Source organism: Mus caroli, unplaced genomic scaffold, assembly GCF_978045245.1.
Source record: "Mus caroli unplaced genomic scaffold, Mus_caroli_1 scaffold_18, whole genome shotgun sequence".
In the NCBI taxonomy this organism is placed as follows: Eukaryota; Metazoa; Chordata; class Mammalia; order Rodentia; family Muridae; genus Mus; species Mus caroli.
In genome coordinates, this window is record NW_028227273.1 from 14,333,055 (window position 1) to 14,354,805 (window position 21,751).

Sequence of the window (21,751 nt, forward strand, 5' to 3'; positions counted from 1 at the left end):
ATCGATTGGCTTCCTAGTCCATTTCTCCACATTTACCTCCTAGCACTGTATCACTTCTTGCTTGATTCTTTCGATGGCTTTGGCTTTAGAGCCAGGTCCAGGTTCTGGAAGGTTCTGTGGGACTCTACCTTATTTCTGCCTAAATTCCCCACACTCCTGGTTCTTTGTCAACCCAGAGCATCTTCTACCTTTGGGACCTCTGGTCACTGTGCCTGGAATGTGGTCATGTCTACTGGCTTCATCTGACCTCAGACCTTCATCTCCTGAACACAAGTGGAGGTTAGGCCGAAGTGTTTGGGTGGTAGCTTTCTCAGTGAATTTAGGGTGTTATTCCATTTTCACACAGGAGAAAATGGAAGCTTCCACAACTCTCTGAGGTTATAAAAGTGGAAAGTAGCATAGTGGATTCTGAAGTTGAATATTCTGCCTCTTAGTGCCCAGGGTGGCTATGGTCACCCTTCCACTTTATAAAAGAGAAAAGCTGTCACTGCAGGTTTGACTAGGAAAGGGTGGACATGGACAAAATCATAACAAAATGCAGTTCGGGAAACAGAAATAGATATTTCATACAGAAAAGAATTTGTGCTGAGAATTAGGTCTCTCGTAATATTCACGATTAGGAGTGGAGGTAAAGGGTGCCACCGTGTACCTAACTGTCAAGGGCAATGCTACTATAATCAGGCCCTAAGATAAGGAACTGCTCTGAGAGAAATCCCCCCTGCCCCCCCCCCCACACACATACATCCATTTTTCTGAATAGAACAGCCTCCCATGCCAGCATCTTGGTCCTGGAGCTATAACTGATGACATGAGTTCAAGGCCAGGGATCCGAAGGATGGAAGCAGAAGGCTCACTCTCTCAAGTTGTCTCCATGACTAAACTATCAATCTAAAATTTAAATATACAAATTAAACCTTTGGGTCTCTAGTTTCCGAAAACAACAGTCCCATGTACATCAGCAGAACTGAAAAGATCTGCAGGGTCTGTAACAGAGCAGGACTGAGCAGGTAACTACTAAGACAGTAGAGACCAGCACTAACTACCTGATTAAACACAGTAGCCACAAAGAAAAAAAGTCTAAGTGTGTGTGTGTGTGTCGGGGGTGGGGGTGGGGGGTGAGGATAATTAGGAATATGTTATCTAAGTGATTTGATGTGTGGTGTGCATACAGATGTGTGTGTATACATATATGTGAAATTGTATAAGAAAAAAAATTATAAAAACAAAGAAAGCTGCAAATGAGAAGAAAAAGGAGGAAAGGAAGGAAGGAGAGAGAGAAGAAGAGAGAAAGAAAGAAAGAAAGAAAGAAAGAAAGAAAGAAAGAAAGAAAGAAAGAAAGAAAGAAAAGAAGACGAAAGAAAACATCCAGAAATGATAATGGATAGGGAGGGGCTGGGAAAATGACTTAGCAGTTAAACACTTGACATACGAGCATGTGGACCAGGGTCTGAATCACTAGAAACCCGTGTAATTACCACAACCCACCTGTAATTCCAGCATTAAAAGGCAGAGATGGGATCGCCCCAGCAAGCTGGCTAGCAAGACTAGCCGTATCAAAGAACCTTGGTTTGATAGACAGACTGTCTCAAGGTAAAAACAACCAAAGATGATTGCCGACACTAACCTTGAACCACCTTATGTATGTACACACTTATACGCACACAGTTGTGTACACGCACACACACATGCAAAGCCACGCATGCACGCCCCATAAAAAATGAATAAGGAAAAGGGAGAAAAGACGTGAAGCAGAAATACACCCAGGAGGAAGCGTAGTGCCCAGTAATCACATGAATATCGATTTAACTTGAGGCAGTCTCATGTAGCTTAGGCGAACCTCAGTCTTGCGATGTAACTGAGAATAGCCTTCGACTTAGGAGGTAGAGGCAGGAGGATCGCTCCCCAGTTCCCCAGTAAATAATAACCAGCCAAGTAACTTGTCAGTACTCCGCACCTGGAAGGCTGGTTCTGCCAGGAGCTAGCTCATAGCCTCACGTTCTTACGTGACCTTTATTCTCTCCGGGCTCCTCCTTGGGTGTCGACCTCTCTCTCCCTGTGCAGGCTGTGTGGCCTCTTACACAGTAACACAGCGCATGCTACGCTGTTTCCGACCAGGCATATATGTGGTGCACAAATGCGCAAGCAGGCAGAACAACGATACACACCATTTCAAAAGCGATTCTAGCGCCCCCCTCCCTGACCCTGCGCTCTGTGCCCCTCCTGCCCTGGCCCCGTTCCCAGCCCTTGCTCCAGGGACCCCCATCCCAGGAGTTTTCATTTCTATTTTTGATCTTTCTCTCCAGAGTTTCTGATGGAGTGATTAAAAGTGTGCTATGGCAAACCCTTCAAGCCCTTAGCTTCTGTCACAAGCACAATGTAAGTACTATTTTCTAATGCTAGGAAGTTCTCTGTACGCTTCTGGTGGAGAGAAGGAAAGACCCCGAGGCCTAAGATCAAAGCAAGAACCATGGAAGGAGCGAAGTTCCATCACTTACAGCTCGTCTCCCAGTTCCATGAGAACCAAGTTATGATAGCTTGTGAATTCAAAATTGTATGGACTTAATGTTTTCCTCCACCACAGAATTGATTCCTAGAATTGTTTAAATTGGGTTAAAATATTATTTATAATCTAATATATACTGTTTACATATTATAGCTGGACACATCATGGCATTTGTTTGGTTTTCTTCTTACCATAGAACTTTTGGGCATCCATTAGCACATGTGCGCATATATATAGTACGTGTGTGCGTGCATGCTTGCGTGCGTGCGTGTTTGCGTGCTTACGTGCGTGCGTGTTTGCGTGCTTGAGTGCGTGCGTACGTGAGTGCGTACGTGAGTGCGTGTGTGCGTGCGTACGTGCATATAAGCTTGCGTGTTTGTTTACGTGCATGCGCGCGCGTGCGTGTATGTGTGTGTGTGTGTGTGTTGTTGGGTTGAGGGCACAAGCATGGGCATGTGTGTGAGAGTTGGGTTCATGGGGGCACATGCTGTGCGTGCATGGGAGCATGCATGTGTGCATGCCTGCCTGTGTTGTGTTGTGTTGTGTTGGTTTGGGATCACAGGCATACGTGAGTGCAAGTGGTTTGGTTTGGTTTGGGTTTTCGAGACAGGGTTTCTCTGTGTAGCTCTGGCTGTCCTGGAACTCACTCTGTAGCTCAGTCAGGCTGGCCTCTAACTCACAGAGGTCCTCCTGCCTCTGCCTCTGCCTCTGCCTCTGCCTCTCTCTGCCTCTGCCTCTTGAGTGTTGGGATTCGAGGCATGTGCCAACACTGCACAGCTAACAATTATAGTTTTAATCTCTTTGATAATATGCTGACATTTAGATAAAATTTTTCTTTTACTTGGTAAGGTGATATCTATTTGGTTTTCAGTTGTAAGCCATATATCTAACACTTAGACTAATAGGTACTGTTGATTCTTTGTCATTTTGATGGCTCAGAAAATTTATCAAATAATATCTTACAGTGTATTCATCGGGATGTAAAGCCTGAAAACATCCTAATAACCAAGCAAGGGATGATAAAGATTTGTGACTTTGGATTTGCACGAATTCTAAGTAAGTACAACCCTGCCTTGCCTATTTTGTCTAATTCATTGTCTAACTCACATGACTAGAAATTGGTATCATTCATAGGCTTACTTAAGCTAATGGATAGATGCTAATAGTCTTGTTATTCAAAGAGGGAAACATCTCCTTTTACCCTTTCAGAGTCAGTGGACAATTCAGCTAGGATGTATCAGGTGACATTTCTGCGTGTTTTGGCTCCACGGGAGTGGAAAGGAACTGTAAGATGCTTTTCTGTTCTACAGGCGCTCATATCCCAAAGTAAATGAGATGAAAAAATAAAACAAGATGGTTAGCCATGAAGCACTAAAGCAGATGGCTCCCTGGAGAGAGAGAGAGAGAGCAAGATGGGCTTGAGTGATTGGAAAAGTTCCACAGAGCTGGTTGTGCTGTAAGAGTCAACTGGAAATAAAGAGCCTATAGGATTATGAGACAAAACATATCAGCCCAGGCAGTGAGGGGCCGGAGGGAGCAGAGAGAGAGAACTAGTTCTAAGTGTATAGGCACCTGTGTTAGCAGCACACACTTTACGGTGGGGTTCAAGAGTCCTCGGCACTCCAGTGGCACCCAAAGGTGACCTGAAGAAGGGCCAGGTTGAAACGAAGCTAGCCAAGTTCCCTGAAGTTGCTGTGCTTTGTGGTGCAAAGCAGGAGGACCCAGATGGTACCCAAGTCTTGTCCTGTGCCTGAGAAGAGAAACTGACAATCGGAGACACTCCTAAGCCAGGAACTATGTAATAACTGCTCATCTCGTGGAGTAGAAGATCCTGGTTAGAAATGATGGTCACAGATTTGTCACTGGCACTAGGAAATGTTTATGGCTCAGAGTAGAGCACCTGTCCTAACTACGTAGGGAGTTTGAGTCAGCCTGGGCTACACAAGTCTGAGGGCCAGAATTTGAATTCTCAGAAGTCATGTAAAAGCTAGATGCATAGCACGCATTTGTAATCTTCGTGTTCCTGGGATGAGATGAGAAACTGAGATAGGAACTCCACATAGCCTCAAGGATGCAGCAGAAAAGCCAGAGACTGCCTCAAACAGGGAAGGATGAAGGGCTGATGCCTGGGGGTGAGGGTTGGGGGGCGTTGTCCTCTGGCCTGCACACTTGTGCATACACCTGCTGCATACAAATACTCAAACACACATACCAAATTTAAAAAGAAGGAACCTGTTCAAGACACCATAAGCATAGACAGGCAATGTGAGCGAAACTGCACAGGAAACACAAGGCAAATGGCGCCGGGGCTCAGTCGGCAGAGTGGTTGCTTAGCATGCCCGGACCCCTGCGCAAACTGGGCATGGAGGAACAGAGTCGTAATCTTGAAGAGGTAGAGACAGGGGGATGGGAAGTTCGTGGTCAGTCGTCATCCTTGACGACATAGGAAGTTTGAGCCAGCCTGGGCTACATAAGACCTTGTCTCAAAAAAAAAAAAAAAAAAAAAAAAAGCTTGTATCGTTTTATAAAAGAGTCATAGTCGTCCAGGTTGTTTTTTGTTCTTGCTATGAGGACTATTGATTGAAGAACTTGCAACCCTTGCATTCTGAGCTGTCTTTTGTGGTGGCCAGACTGTTATCTGTGTGTCTCTTACTAAGAAAAACTGTCACCCAGGTATAATGATGCACACCTGTGTACAGACGAAGCGGCAGGATCCAGACCGCGAGGCCGGCATTAGCCACCCAATTAAATCTTGTCTCAAGCTGTAGTGGCTCAGCAATCCCGAGCTTAGGAGGCAAGGCAGACAGATTTCTATGAGTTTGAGGCCAGCCACGGCTATACAACAGGACCCTGTCTCAAACACACAAAACAAAACTGCCTGGCATAGTGGCACATACCTTTAATCCCAGCACTCGGGAGACAGAGACAGGCAGATCTCTGTGAGTTAGAAACCACCTTGGTCTATTTAGAGAGTTCCAGGACAGACAGGACTATATGAAGAAACCCTGTCTCAAAAAGGAAAAAAAAAAAAAAAGAAAGAAAAAAATGTATTTATTTAGAGTGCATGCACCCCACAGAGCATGTGTGGGGCTAAGAGAACAGCCTGACGGAGTGGGTTCTCCCCTACTACCATGCAGTTCCCAAGGATAGAATTCAGGTGGTCAGGGTTGGCAACAAGTACCTTTACCCACTGAGCCATCTCACTGGCCAAAACAGGACTCATTCCCCAGCTCCTGCAAGCCACTATTTGACCAACTTTTCTCCCACGTGACTCCTGCCACTGAAAGGTCTTTTGGAATTGACCATCAACTTCCTCCAGGCTCAGAGGAGAAGAACTGAGACTCTAGGACTCCCAGCTCACGCAGTATGGTGGGACTGGGTTCCACCCACCTGACCATGGGCACTGCAACCTTCAGGGCAGTAGGACGAGTCCAGCCAGGGAGATTTCCCCAACTCTCCATAGTCTGTCCATCAGACAGGCATGACTTGTGGTCCAAGGAGTCAAACCAAGTTGTCACAATAGTTCCAAAAGATGAACATAGACAGAGAGTCACTGGGTGTAGCCATCCAAGATGGAAGTAATCTCTATGGCTGCCAGAGTGGGCAGCCATAACCCATGGGGCTTAAAGTGACAGAACATGATCTCTCGGTCCTGTCCTGTCCTCCGCCCGAGCATATACATCCCTCAGCATCTGCTCTAACTCACCGTTGTCTGTCTCTGTGTCCCTGTGAGGCCACCTGGTAAGAATACCAGTCCTGGGACGGGGCATGTGGCTCAAATGGTCAAGTGTTTGCTCTACATCCACGAGGACCTGAGTTCAATCCCCAGAACCCACATTTTAAAAAATGAAAATCTAGATAACTATGTTTTACGCTTATTTTACAACCTTGGTGCTGTGGAGACAGAGACAAGCAGATGCCGGAGTCTGTGCTGGTCGGACAGCCTGGGCAGGCTGGGGAATTCCAGGTAAAGGGGAGAATCTCTGTCTCAAATGAAGGTAAGGGTTGGGCATGTGGCTCCGATGCTGAGTCGTCTGCCTAGCACACATGAAGCGCTACATAAACCAGGTATGCGGCTCCCCTCTAATCTCAAGGCCTGGAAGGGAGAGTTCAAGGACAGCATGGATACTTGAAGTCCTGTCTTTAAAAATACAACAACAACAAAACAAAACAAAAGGGACAGTGGGCTGAGGAATGTCACCTGAAGCTGATCTTTGGCCACACACTCTCATGTATGTGTGGAATCCTACCAGTTCCTGGATTCAGGGTCCACCTTACTTCACTATGACCTCACTGTAACTCAATAACCCCCCATAAAAACCCTGTTTCCAAACAAGGTCAGATTTATAGGTACCGGAAACTGGGACTTCAAATCTATGGTTTTTTTGGAGTCCACACAGTTTAGCTAACCACAAGCACTGTGCTAATGGAAACAGAAGCAAGTAGGCATGAAGAGATGGCTCAGGGGTTAAGAGTCCTGGCTGTTCTGCCAAAGGGCCCAGGTTTCATTCCTAGCACCTTCATTCATAGCAGTTCACAACTGTCTGAAATTACAGTTATAGGGGATCTGACACCCTCTCACACAGACATACAAGCAAAGCACCAATGCCGTAGTGAAATCTGACGCCCTCTTCTGGAGAGTCTGAAGACAGCTACAGTGTACTTACATATAATAATAAGTAAATGAATCTTTAAAGAAAAAAAAAAAACAAGTTAAGTGTCGTGACAGAAATTCTCACACCTGCCTGGGACAGTTTTTCCACGTTCTCCAACTAGGGTGCTATCCGTGCTCCCTGGGGCCTTGGTTCAGCATCAGGAGGAGCACTGCCTCTGACTGAGCTGCTGCTCCGGGGAGTGGGTCCGAGGCGCTGGAGCCATGAGATGATGGCTCGCTCAGCTGCCTGATTCTCTTCCTTCACAGTTCCAGGAGACGCCTACACAGACTATGTGGCCACCAGGTGGTACCGAGCCCCCGAACTTCTCGTGGGAGACACAAAGTACGGTTCCTCTGTGGATGTGTGGGCCGTCGGCTGTGTTTTTGCAGAGCTCCTGACGGGTCAGCCACTCTGGCCGGGAAAATCCGATGTGGACCAACTTTATCTGATCATCAGGACGTTGGGTATGAGTTGCGTTTTGTGGCTTTCGTGTTTGTTGTAGCACCCGTATGATAGATACCGGAAGGAAAGCAAGAAGCACATTGCTTCTCCAATGTTCTGCAGGGACGTTCTCTGGGCTGCCCGTTGTAGCAGAAGCCCAATCTAGTGTGAACACACAGCGCCAGCAATGAGTCTGCAAAGGCCTTGCCAAGAAAATCCAGTCAGTCTGACCTAAATGGCAGCCAACGTTTAAAGTAATAGTAACGTAATTCATTTGTATAATACTTTAAACGTGAATTCTCAGTTTTAAGAAATAAATCCCTGTAGTCCTGAGAGATGGCTCAGGGGTTAAGAGCATAGATTGCCATTGCAGAGCAGCACTTTGGTTCCCAGCACCTGATGCAGGTGGCTTATAACTGCCTCTAACCCCAGTTCCAGGGCTTCAGTGCCTCTGGTGCTACACGTGTGTGTAACCATCCACTCCAACATACACATAAGTGAACTAGAGTAACTCCCTTTTCCCAAACTAATCTTTTATTATTTTCTTAATATGTTTTAATTGAAGTAGAATTATAACACATTTCTCCTCCCTTTCCTCTGTTTAGCCTCTCCCATTTATCTTCCTTCCAACTCCTCAACATGCCCTCCCCCACTCTCAAGTTGATAGCTTATTTTTCTTTGATGATATTGTTATATACATACACATATATGTATATGTGTGTGTTGGCTGGTTCTGTGTCAGTTTGACACAAGCTAGAGTCATCAGAAAGGAAGGACCCTCAGTTGAGGAAGTGCCTCCATGAGATCCAGCTGTAAGGCATTTTCTCAATTAATGATAAATTGGGGAAGGGCCCAGCCCATGGTGGGTGGTACCATTTCTGGATTCTAAAGAAAGCAGGCTGAGTAAGCCAAGGGAAGCAAGCCAGTAAGCAGCACCCCTCCATGGCCTCTGCATCAGCTCCTGCCTCCAGGTTCGAGCTCGCAATGTAGACCATTGCAGGCAACCACAGCAGAACACGACACAGAACTCCATCGATGGATACACAGGCACACACACACATACACACTTTCATTATTTGTGGGTATATGATTTCGGAACTGACCTTTCTGCTCTGGACAGCCGGTGAGGGGCTTACCCCCGACCCCCTGATGAGGCTGACTCTCCTCCCAGCAGCCATCAGAAGCCTGTTGTTCCTTTTCAGGAGTGAGACCCCAGGAACTTCCTCCTTCCGCATTAGCATGTCTGGCGATGCTGCTGCTGTTTGCTTCAGTCTTTTTTAGGAGACTGTTTGCAGCAGGCTTCCTGGAATTCTGGCCCTTACAATCTTTCCACCCCCTCTCCTTGACGTAACCTGAACCATAGATGTAGAAGCTGTGATGTAGATGTGTGTGTGTGCCTGTGTATCCATTGCCCGTGGGCTCCCCGTGATCGACGGAGTTCTGTGTCGTGTTCTGCTGTGGTTGCCTGCGATGGTCTCCATTTGCCGTAGGAGAGGCTCCTTTGATGAGGGGTAGTAGCTGTACTTCCCTGTGGGTGTAAGCGCAAGATTTAGAGTATGTAAGGCATTATTGCTGGTCTAGAAAAGTGGTTGTAATACATTCTTTTCTAAGGTCCGTGACCTCATTAGGCCAAGGAAGCTGGTTCGGTTTCTAGTACCCTTCCACTGACTTAGAGACTTCCCTCCCATCAAACGGGCCTTCAGTCCAGCCAGACCGTGGTTGCCTGCCACCTGTGCATCTCTTGCCATGCTGGTAGTTGTCCTGGTTCGCAGATGTTGCAGCTGTTCAGGACTGTTAAACTGTTCCTTCCTTTGGCAGCTCGCATTGTGTTTTATATAAGTAAAAAGATATATATATTAAAATAACTTTTAAAAACTGTTAAGGAAGTTATATTTTTATTTAAAGATTTGCTTTATTTTGGCCAGGTATGGTGGCTCATGTGTTTAATCTCAGCTCTGGAGAGACAAAAGCAGGAGGCTCTCTGGGAAATAGAGGTCAGCCCGCTCTCCATAGTGAGCTTCAGGCCACACAAGGCCATGTAGACAAGACCCTAGCTCAAGCCAGGCAGTGGTGGCGCACTCCTTTAATCCCAGCACTCGGAAGGCAGAGGCAGGCGGATTTCTGAGTTGGAGGCCAGCCTGGTCTACAAAGTGAGTCCCAGGACAGCCAGGGCTACACAGAGAAACCCTGTCTCGAAAAAACCAAAAAACAAAACAAAACAAAAAATAAATAAATAAATAAATAAATAAAGGAAAAGAAAAGACCCTAGCTCAAAAAAAAACCAAAGCAAAGCAAACAGAAATCCAACAATAACAATAAACAATAGATTCTGTTAGTGTTTGTGAGTGTGTGTGTGAGTGTGTGTGTGTGTCTGGTTCTGGAGATGGAACCCAAGACCTCTCATGTGTTCTAAGCAAGCCCTCGTCCACGGAGCTCCCACCAGCCCACTTGGAAGCTTGTTTTATGAGCTTTGGTCACTGTGTTCTCCTTGACAGTCAGAACTTAAATCTTCTGTGTCTGGAAGGAGATCTAACCCATGTAGACCACAGACCAACTCTAGGATCCACGGACCAACTCTAGGAGCCACAGACCCACTCTAGGAGCCACGGACCCACTCTAGGAGCCACGGACCCACTCTAGGAGCCACAGACCCACTCTAGGAGCCACAGACCCACTCTAGGAGCCACAGACCCACTCTAGGAGCCACGGACCCACTCTAGGAGCCACAGACCCACTCTAGGAGCCACAGACCCACTCTAGGAGCTTGCAAGTAAAGTGTCTCTCTCTCCACTGAATGAATACACAGAATCTTCCCTGAAGCTGCTCTGGCTTTCTGCCTGTTGGTCACTTCTCTGCTTCCTCTCTAGCTCATTCTCCCAGGCAACAAGAATGGATAGGGCAGAGCACCATTGCAGGTCACACGGTCTGTGTGTGGGTCTGTTTGCTACGTTCCCTAACTCCTTAGACAGACCTGAGTTGAATCCTGTTCATGTGACTGACTGATGAACCTCCCTCAGCCTCGCTCTCCTCACTGATACAATGGAGATGGAAACTAGCTATTCTAAGGCTGGGCTCGAGTGGTATAGTACTTGCCGAGCACGCATAAACGCCTAGGTGATCCTGGCAGTGTGTGAATCAGGCATGGTGTGGCCCATGCTTGTGATCCCAAGACATGGGAAGCAGAGGCAAGAATATTAAAGAGTTTAAGGTCAAAATCAAGGACACCATAGGAAAACCTATAGAACCAACTAACCTGAGCCCATAGGGGCCCACAGAGACTGATCTGCCAGCGTGGAACATGCATGAGTCTGACCTAGGTCCTCTGCACGTATGTAACAGTTGTGTAGCTTGGTCTTCACTGTGGGACTCCTAACTGCGGGGGCAAGAGCTGTCTCTGACTCTGTTGCCTACCTTTGGGATCCTCTCCCCCTATTGGGCTGCCTCATCTAGCTTCAATAGGGGAAGATGTGCCGAGTCTTACTTCAACTTGAAATGCCAAGGATGGTAGATACCCATCGGAGGCCTGCTCTTTTCTGAAGAGAATGGAAGGAGGAATGGATGGGTATGAGAAAGGACTGAGAGGAGAGGAGGGAGGGAAACTGAGGTTAGGATGCAAAGTTAATTAGTTAAAGAGTTCAAGGTCATGCTTGGCTAGGAGGCCAGCCTGGAATAGACAAGACCCTGTCTCAAAGGAAAAATAAAAAGAACTAAAGAGGAGAGGGAGGGAAGAAATGAGGTAGGAAGGAAGCTAGCAATTGTGTTGAGAGATCATTAGGAAAGCAGCTAAAGAGCCCAGCAGTCCTCTGTCACGTAGGCTTAGATGGAGGCTGATTGGTATTGGAGATTGGTGCTAATGCTAATCTGTGTGTCCAGACGCTGAAGGTCCTCGTCTCCAATTGGTTTTTGATCTGTCAAGAGCTTTGTACAGAGAGTGGTCCTCACCTGAGCACAGGGGCCTCTGCCCAGGCTCACACTGCCCCTGTCTGGAAGAAGCATTCAGGCACAATGTTTCCTTAATACCCACATCTTCGGGGATTTTTATGATATACTTTATGATTTTCTAACCCAAGTTATCATGAGCTATGTGGTTTGTATTTTACAGGAAAGCTGATCCCAAGGCACCAGTCTATCTTTAAAAGTAACCAGTTTTTCCGTGGCATCAGTATACCTGAACCAGAGGACATGGTAAACGGCTCTGTGTCGGATGGTTTATTACTTGTGCTGTTTCTTTCTGTAAGGAGGTGGTGGTTTCATGTGTGTGCTTTAGGCTGCCGCTTTCCATACGAAACACTGATGCAAAATTGAAATAAGTCAGTTTAAAATGTAATTCAGTAGGACACTGCAGAATTCCCAACTATTCAAAGTGCTGGATCATTTGAGCTCAAGAGCTCCAGGCCTGCCTGGGCAGTTTTGAGGTCCTGACTCAAAATTATTTATAAGAATCCAGGCATAGTAGCATGGCTGTAGTCCTGACACTAAGAAGGTTGATTAACACAGTTTGATGCCAGCCTGGGCTATGCAGTAAATTCTGGAATGCAGCAGCCAGAGCTACGTAGTGAAACTGTCACCAAAACAAACAAACAGTCAACAACAACAACAAAACAGGGACACAGATGCACACAGGATTAAGAGTGGTTGTTACACAAGCATGAGGATCCAGTACTCATGCAAATAGGTGAGTGTGGCTGTGCATCCCCATAGCCCCAGTGGTGGGAGCAGGAAGCTTTAGAGATTGCTGACTGTCGGCCCAGCTTAAAAACAGATCCAGGTTCAGTGATAAACCCTCAAGGGAGTAAGGAGGAGCACGAGAGACTCCCAGTGGTCTCCTCTGGCTTCCTCACTCAGGTATGTGCAAGGAGGCACACATGTGTACCTACTCCTCTCCTCACATAATATTAAAATAATAATAATTACATAAAGATGACAGGAGGAAAACAACAGCTTACGTGTCCTATCTCTTGCATAATTCAAGCCCATTTAAATCTAAATCATGCTTAGTATCCAGCATAGCACCTTAAAGTTTTTGGTCAAACACTGAAGTTAGCATTCCCTCAAATAATTACTTCTGCATAAATAGTACTTCAAACCAATTTCTTTATTTTGAAGATAGATTCTGTCTTTGTTATTCTCCAGCTTATAGAACAAAGCTGAAACAGAAATAAATTAAACACATTTTCAAGTCAGACTCAGTTTACCTATTTAATCCTTGCACCGAGGAGACAGTAGCAGCAGGGTCGTGAGTTCAAGTCCAGCCTGAAACAGAGAGGAGACTCTGACAGCTACCTATCACCCTCCACAAAACAAAACAACAACAAAAACAAACAAAAAAAGTCCCACCCCTTTTGTTGCAGGGTATTTGATCACACTGTGAACCCTGAGGTTGTGTTATTTACTTAGAGGGAGAGGGAGAGGGAGTCAGGGGACAGATAGAGAGACACACTGGAAGTGGAAGGGAGGGACATTGAGTTGGGAGAAGGTTTTGTTTTTGTTTTGTTTTTTTTGTTTTTTTTTTTTTGAGACAGCATGAGAGAGAGGCATGGCTTCTGGGATGTTGGCTGAGGAGGAAGGTCAGTTGAGTGCTTCCTCTGCCTCTCTGAGTTACCAGGCTTTCACCCTAGAATCTAGCTCCCGAGTCTTCATTAGTAACATCAAGCAATTGGTTTTGTTTTGTTTTGTTTTGTTTTGTTTTTTCGAGACAGGGTTTCTCTGTAGCCCTGGCTGTCCTGTCACTTTGTAGATTAGGTCACATTGTAGACCAGGCTGGCCTTGAACTCAGAGATCCACCTGCCTCTGCCTCCTGAGTGCTGGGATTAAAGGTGAGCACCACCATGCCCAGCAGGATTTTTTTTTTAAACAGCAGGGAGATGGCTTAGCAGTTAAGGCTGTTGCTCCACTTGTTTGTTGTTGTTTTGGTTTGGTTTTTGGTTTTCCGAGACAGGGTTTCTCTGTGTAGCCCTGGCTGTCCTGGAACTCACTCTGTAGAGCAGGCTGGCCTCGAACTCAGAAATCCGCCTGCCTCTGCCTCCCAAGTGCTGGGATTAAAGGCGTACGCCACCAAGCCCGGCTGTTGCTCCACTTGTATGTGAGGAAGAGGGTGTGGAGCCCCCACATCCATATAAAGGTGGCTAGCTGTGGTGGCCTGCCTAGAGTGCTAACCCCAGAGAGTGGTCCTAGAGAGAGCCGGCTAGTGAGCCTAGACTCACTGATGAGCCCGCAGCCCGCAGATAGAGCAGTAGGTGGAGGATGTTCTCAACATCCACCTTTGCCTCTGTGTACACAAACACACATGTGCACACTCACTCACACAGGTGCAGAAGCATGAACACCTGTGCACACATGCACACACACACAGGAAGATGGAAAAAGGTGGGGGAAAGACCCCCAAGAATTATAATGTGTTTAATGTAAAGAATAAAGCGTAGATGGCTCCTGTGAGCTCTGCAGTGTCGTCTCCTCCCGTCCCTGCTCTTCTGAGACACTGCTGCTCCTGTTTATTGCTGCAGTGTTTTCCAGTGTGGGAGTCAGCATGCTTTCAGGATTGCCCAGAGTGCTCTCTTTGACATGACAGCTCCAACCGCCAGGCTGCGTGGCAGGATTCCAAGTGGGGTGTTTTCCTATTTGGATCATCCCCGTCCCCTTCCCTCGCAGGAGTACTAGCACCAAGAATAAGTCATTACAAAATTAAGGAAGCACTCTGGTTTTATATTTCTTGAACCTTTATACTATACTAGGAAATTATATTAAAAAACATTTTTTGGTTTTTTAAAAGAGCTTCAAACGGGTCATCAAACATACTAAGGGATATTTCTCTAAAGTGTTCTTATTGTCAGGTATGCACACTGGGGGTGGGACTATGAACTACATACATACATACATAACACATACATGTACATATCCATTCCTTCATGGTTATGTGACACTGAAATTCTTTATTTTCCAGGAGACACTTGAAGAAAAATTCTCAAATGTTCAGCCCGTGGCTTTAAGTTTCATGAAGGTATGTGAGAATTAACTATTAATTATAATTGTCAGACCTGGTCATTCAGCATGGTGGTGGGGAGAAGTGTGAGGAATACAGAGCCAAAGTAGGGAATGGTAATTTAAGATGATAGGAGGGGGAGGGGTGATGATGGCTAAGGGAAGGCAAAGGCACATGCACGCGGCTGATGACCTGATTTTAATCCCTGGAACGCACATACAGTGGAGAGCACTGGCTTCCCAGAGTTATGCATTGACCCCACACCCCCACCCCGATATGTTCCACAACATATGTGCCAGGTATATGCATCCTCTCGCACACAAACAACATTCAAACCACCTTTTAGAAAGAAATGAACTCCACCTTGGGCGTTGCGGTCGGTCTCTCACATCCTGACTCCAGACCTTTTACCAGGTTTGACCCTTGCTTGCTGAGAGGTGCACTTCCAAGGACTGATCCACATTGTCAGTGCTCAAATGATTAGTTAAGCAAGACACTTCTCTCAGTCTGAAGCTCTGGAGACCTCAGAATGGCAGCTGCCTCTTAGACTCCGAAAATGCTCTTTAAATAAACACAACTCATTTAGTGGACTACATCTCCCTAGATTGGAAATCCCAGATAAGAATGTGAGTGAACTCAAGGTTTATTTGAAAGTGTGGTGGTTAGCTTTAATTATCAAGGCGTTATAGCCTAAAATCACCTGGGAAATGAGGGATTTTCTAGATTAGGTTGGCCAATGGGCAAGTCTGTGGGAGATTCCATTGATTAAATTCATTGAGGTGGGAAGCCCTGTCCACAGTGGGTGGAACTATTTCCTGGGCCTCAGCTCAGATTGTGGAAGAGTTGAGAATGTGAAGTCTGGCACTAAGGTGAAGCTCTAATTCACTGATGTCTGCTCTTTTGGATGTAATGTGGCCAGTTGCTCCAGAGTCCTTGGTTTTTTTTTTTTTTTTTTTAATCTCTTCAACAACATCGATACTAGTATCTAACATATAAAAGGTACTTATTATTTATCACTGAAATAAAGTAAATAAATGTAAATAAAGTAAATAAAGTAAATAAATGAACCCACATGGTAATTTTCAATTTACCCGAGGTTGATGGTTGATAGATTTTGTGTTTACTCAGTTGTCCATCTTTGGTCTAATTTTGGGTCATTTATCTGATCATTACTGTGTGTGTGCACACACATATGTGTGGAGGTCACAGGGTAGCTTGAGGAAGTTGGTTCTTTCTTCTCCCATGGAAACTCCTGGGATCCAACCCTTGTCAGTTTTGGCAGCAACCACCTTTACTCTGAGCCAGACAACCAGCGTAAGCATTTCTGGGGATCAAACCCAGAACCTCATGTGTGCTAGGCGAGGACCGGACAACCTACATCCCAGACTGGCCACTGGCTTTCTTAAGCCATGTTTGCCAACCCATTCTCTAGAGCTTTGGGTGCACAGTAACCAAATAGGCCAACCTCTTAAACCTATTTTGCTTTTCCTCCCTTCCCGAAGGGATGCCTGAAGATGAACCCTGACGAGAGGCTGACCTGTGCCCAGCTGCTAGACAGTGCCTACTTTGACTCTTTTCAAGAGGATCAAATGAAAAGAAAAGCCCGCAGTGAGGGGAGAAGCCGAAGGCGCCAGCAGGTACCTCTCAGTTCCCAACTTGAGGCAAGAGACAAGTATTTTGGTTTTCCCCTTTTCTGCTTTTCCACGTGAGGCAGGAGGAACACCAACACTTTTGTTGCTGCTGTTCCGACTTAGTTGTATGCATCTCAGTAAATATTGATGATTGCTGTAGTAAGACCTACAACTGTGAGCTTGTCGAAGTATCTTGCTCTAATCATACATGTCTACAGTAGGGGCTGTCAATCATGTTTCCCAGGTCAGTCTCCAGTTCTTGGGCTCAAGTGACCCTCCGGTCTCAGCCTTCCAAGTAACTGGGGTTAGAGGTGAACAACATTGTGTTCGCTTTGCATTTGAATCAAATATTGAATGCTTTCTGTTACACTGACTGGATAGACCACCTGCCAGATGATGTACCTAAAACCTAACAAGGGCACCCACAACTGGATTGAATTTTGCCACCACTGGGACAGACTCCACCCCTTTTGGTAGCCTCTATCTGCCTGGCTCTTGCCCATGTATTCAGCCAAGACTGTAGGCTTTTTCTAGAAGCCAAATACTAACTTTTTCAGATCAAAAGGAAGAAACTAGGGCTGGGAATAGCTTGGTGGTGGAACCACTCACTTACCAACCAAGAACTGCCATACAGTGGGCTAGTATTAAACAACGAGAAGGCAGACTCTCATGAGAGGCGTTGGCTGCAGAAAACCTCAAAGTTAAAACATGAACTTCATGAGACTAGGCTTGTCTTAAATTTTTTTCTCCTCATCAGTATCACAAAAATAAATATCTAACATATAAAAGGCACTTAATGCATATCACTGAAATGAATTAATAGATGAATGTTATTTATTAATAAGCCTACATGGAAACTTCCAATTTATCAGTGGCTGATGAATGATATATTTGTGTTTCCTCAATCTTCCACCTTTGATCTAATTTCTGATTTGTTCACTACCATGTGTTCCATAAAGGAAGTGTAACTAGCTGTGACAAAAGGTCGTGCCCACCATCCCTGAAAGCATTGAGGTGCCTGGTGAACCCCTTTTTTCTAGGAATTGCTCTGCAGATCATAAGAGTGGTTAAACTCCCCTCTCTCTTTTTCTCTATGTCTCTTACGTCTCACTCTTAGACCACTTGGCCATCCCGACACTGCTATTCTCTTAATAAAGTCCTTTCCAGGTTTTATGAGGAAGTCTCTCCTTCCCTTGAAGGCCCAATCATATTTGTCTCTTACACGTATCCTACCAGCTCTGTCTAATACTCTCCCCTGACCCCCCACCCCACCCCAAGGCCGAGTCTCAGTCTCTAGGCCCTTCCTCCTAATCAACCTCCCTCCTAAAGGTTACAGATCAGCATCCTTTCCCAGATGGATGACCGCCATTCTGTTTTCATTATATATAAAAGAAAGGACAAGGAGGGAGGAGGAAGGGAAATAGGTCACTTAGGTGTCTGTTTGCTCCTGTTGTTTGACCTCACGAGCTCAAGTGTGAATCGAGACGTAGACTCTGGATCCTTCTGTAGAAGCAACAACTTCCTTAAGACAGGTGTCAATAGATCTAGGAAAAGGTCTCATATCATGCTTTAAAAGGTCTTTTAAAGCATGATATGAGCAGAAATGTTATCTCCAGGGGTGGTTCTAGAATAGCTGAACCACACCTCTGTTCAACTTCCTGACCCTCTGTACATCTCCTCCATCTCCTCCCATACCTGATTCTGCCCCTCTTTTCTCCCTCCCCCTCTTCTCTTCCTCCCAAGTCCCTCCCACCCTCTATTTCCTTTGATTATATTGTTCCCCCTTCTAAGTAGGACTGAAGCATCCACTCTTTGGTCTTCCTTACTTTTGAGCTTCATGTGGTTCATGAGTTGTATCATGCTCTTTGCCTAATATTCACTAATCAGTGAGTGCATACCATGTCTGTTCTTTTGTGACTGAGTTACCTCACTCAGGATGATATTTTCTAGATCTGTCCATTTGCCTGCAAATTTCATGAAGTCATTGTTTTTAATAGCTGAGTAGTACTCCATTGTGTAACCACATTTTCTGTATTCATTCCTCTGTTGAGGGACATCTGGGTTCTTTCCAGTTTCTGGTTATTATAACTATGGCTGCTATGAACATATTGGAGCATGTGTCCTTATTACATCTTGGAGCATCTTCTGGGTATATTCCTAGGAGTGGTATAGCTGGGTCCTCAGGTAGTACTATGTCCAATGTTCTGAGGAACCACTAGACTGATTTCCAGAGTGGTTGTACCAGTTTACAATCCTACCAACAGTGGAGGAGTGTTCCTCTTTCTCCACATCCTCGCCAGCATCTGCTGTCACCTGAGTCTTTGAATTTAGCCATTCTGACTGGTGTGGGGTGGAATCTCAGGGTCATTTTGATTTGCATTTCTCTGATGACTAAACATGTTGAACATTTCTTTAGTGCTTCTCAGTCATTGGAGTTTCCTCAGTTGAGAATTCTCTGTTTAGCTCTCTACCCCATTTTTTCATAGGGTTATTCGGTTCTTTGGAGTCCAACTTCTTGAGTTCTTTGTATATATTAGATATTAGCCCTCTATTTGATGTAGTATTGGTAAAGATCTTTTCCCAGTCTGTTGGTTGCTGTTTTGTCCTATTGACAGTGTCCTTTGCCTTACAGAAGCTTTGCGATTTTATGAGGTCCCATTTGTCCATTCTTGATATTAGAGCATAAACCATGGGTGTTCTGTTCAGGAAAATTTCCCCTGTGCCCAGGTGTTCAAGGCTTTTCCCCACTTTCTCTTCTATTAGATTCAGTGTATCTGGTTTTATGTGAAGGTCTTTGATACACGTCGATTTGAGCTTTGTACAAGGAGATAAGAATCAGTCGATTTGCATTATTATACAGGCTGACCACTGTTGAACCAGCACCACTTGTTGAAAATTCTGTCTTTTTTCCACTGGATGGTTTTAGCTCCTTTGTCAAAGATCAAGTGACTATATATATAGGTATGTGGGTTCATTTCTGGGTCTTTAGTTCTATTCCATTGATCAACCTGTCTGTCACTGTACCAATACCATGCAGTTTTTACCACTATTGCTCTGTAGTACAGCTTAAGGCCTGGGATGGTGATTCCCCCAGAAGTTCTTTTATTGTTGAGAATAGTTTTCACTATCCTGGGTTTTTTGTTATTCCAAATGAACTTGAGAATTGCTTTTTCTAACTCTATGAAGAATTGAGATGGGATTTTGATGGGGATTGCATTGAATCTGTAGATTGCTTCAGCAAAATGGCCATTCTTACTATATTACTCCTGCCCATCCATGAGCATGAGAGATCTTTCCATTCTCTGAGATCCTTACATCAGAGACTTGAAGTTCTTGTTGTACAGATCTATCACTTGTTTGGTTAGGGTCACACCAAGGTATTTTACATTATTTGTGACTATTGTGAAAAGTGTTGTTTTCCCTAAGTTCTTTCTCTACCTCTTTATCTTTTGAGTATAGGAAGGTTACTGATTTGTTTGAGTTATTTTTATTCCCAGCCACTTTGTTGAAGTTGTTTTTTATCAGGTTTAGGGGTTCTCTGGTGGAGTTTTTGGGGTCACTTAAGTATACTATCATATCATCTGCAAATAGTGATATTTTGACTTCTTCCTTTCTAATTTGTATCCCTTTGACCTCCTTTTGTTGTCTAATTGCTCTAGCTAGAACTTCAAGTACTATATCAAATAGATAGGGAGGGAGGGAGAGGGCAGCCTTGTCTAGTCCCTGATTTTAGTGGGATTGCTTCAAATTTCTCTCCATTTAGTTTGATGTTGGCTACTGATTTGCTGTATATTACTTTTACTATGTTTAGGTGTGAGCCTTGAATTCCTGATCTTTCCATGACTTTTAACATGAAGGGATGCTGAATTTTGTCAAATGCTTTCTCAGCATCTAATGAAATGTTCATGAGTTGTTTTTTTTTCTTTGAGTTTGTTTATGTAGTGGATTACTTTGATGGATTTCTGTATATTGAACCATCTCTGCATCCTGGGATGAAGTCTACTTGACCGTGGTGAATGAACATTTTAATGTGTTCTTGGATTGGGTTTGCTAGAATTTTATTGAGTATTTTTGCATTGATACTCATAAGGGAACTTGGTCCCAAGTTCACTTTCTTTTTTGGGTTGTTGAGTGTTTTAGGTATAAGTGTAATTGTGACTTCATACAACAAATTGGGTAGAGTAACTTCTGTTTCTATTTTGTGGAATAGTTTGAAAAGTATTGGTATCAGGTCTTCTTTGAAGGTCTGATAGAATTCTGCACTAAATCCATCTGATCCTGGGCTTTTTTTGGTTGGGAGACTTTTAATGACTGCTTCCATTTCCTTAGGGGTTAAGGGTCTGTTTAGATGGCTTATCTGATCCTAATTTAACTTTGGTACTTGGTATCTGTCTAGAAAATTATCCATTTCATCCAGATTTTCCAGTTTGAGTACAGGCTTTTGTAGTAGGGTCTGATGATTTTTTGAATTTCCCTGTTTCTGTTGTTATGTCTCCCTTTTCATTTCTGATTTTGTTATTTTGAATACTGTCTCTGTTTCCTCTGGTTAGACTGGCTAAGGATTTATCTTTCTTGTTGATTTTCTCAAAGAACCAGCTCCTGCTTTGCTGATTCTTTGTATAGATCTTTGTGTTTCTACCTGGTTGATTTCACCCCTGAGTTTAATTATTTCCTGCTGTCTAATCCTCTTGGGTGCATTTGCTTCTTTTTGTTCCAGAACTTTCAGATGGGCTGTCAAGCTGCTAGTGTATGCTCTCTCCAGTTTCTTTTTGGAGAAACTCAGAGCTACGAGTTTCCCTCTTAGCACTGCTTTCCTTATGTCCCATAAGTTTGGGTATGTTGTGCCTTCATTTTCATTAAATTCTAAAAAGTCTTTAATTTCTTTCTTTATTTCTTCTTTGACCAAGTTATTATTGAGTAAAGCACTGTTCAGCTTCCATGTGTATGTGGGCTTTCTGATGTTTTTGTTGTTATTGAAGACCAACCTTATTCTGTGGTGGTCTGATAGAATACATGGGGTTGTTTCAATCTTTTTGTATTTGTTGAGGCTTGTTTTGTGACTGATTATATGGTCAGTTTTGGAGAAGGTACCATCAGGTGCTGACAGGAAGGTATATTCTTTTGTTTTAGGATAAAATGTTCTGTAGATATCTGTTAAATCCATTTGGTTCATAACTTCTGTTAGTTTCACTGTGTCTCTGTTTAGTATCTATTTCCATGATCTGTCCTTTGATGGGAGTGGGATATTGAAGTCTCCCACTATTGTGTGAGGTGCAATGTGTGCTTTGAGATTGAGTAAAGTTTCTTTTATGAATGTAGGTGGCTTTGCATTTGGAGCATAGATATTCATAACTGAGAGTTCTTCTTGGTAGATTTTTCCTTTGATGAACATGAAGTGCTCTTCTTTATCTTTTTTTGATAACTTTTGGTTGAAAGTTGATTTTATTCGATATTAGAATGGCTACTCCGGCTTGTTTCTTGAGACCATTTGCTTTGAAATTTTTTTCCAGCCTTTTTCTCTGAGGTGTTGTCTGCCTTTGTC

At 44.4% G+C, this 21,751-nt stretch overlaps 1 protein-coding gene across 6 annotated transcripts in view; it reads left to right on the forward strand.

Annotated features, from left to right (window-relative positions):
- The window catches only part of Cdkl4 (cyclin dependent kinase like 4), a 70,442-nt gene that overhangs the window by 26,078 nt on the left and 22,613 nt on the right, over positions 1 to 21,751 (forward strand). For 3 of the 6 annotated variants that reach the window (XM_029470845.2, XM_029470846.2, XM_029470844.2), the window contains exons 4-9: positions 2,304 to 2,376; positions 3,469 to 3,559; positions 7,425 to 7,622; positions 11,702 to 11,784; positions 14,540 to 14,596; positions 16,081 to 16,239. In XM_029470845.2, coding sequence (XP_029326705.1) covers positions 2,304 to 2,376; positions 3,469 to 3,559; positions 7,425 to 7,622; positions 11,702 to 11,784; positions 14,540 to 14,596; positions 16,081 to 16,239 — 661 coding nt within the window. The remainder of the gene's footprint in view (positions 1 to 2,303; positions 2,377 to 3,468; positions 3,560 to 7,424; positions 7,623 to 11,701; positions 11,785 to 14,539; positions 14,597 to 16,080; positions 16,240 to 21,751) is intronic. The other 3 variants (XM_085832708.1, XM_085832709.1, XM_021149252.3) reach the window with 1 other exon arrangement.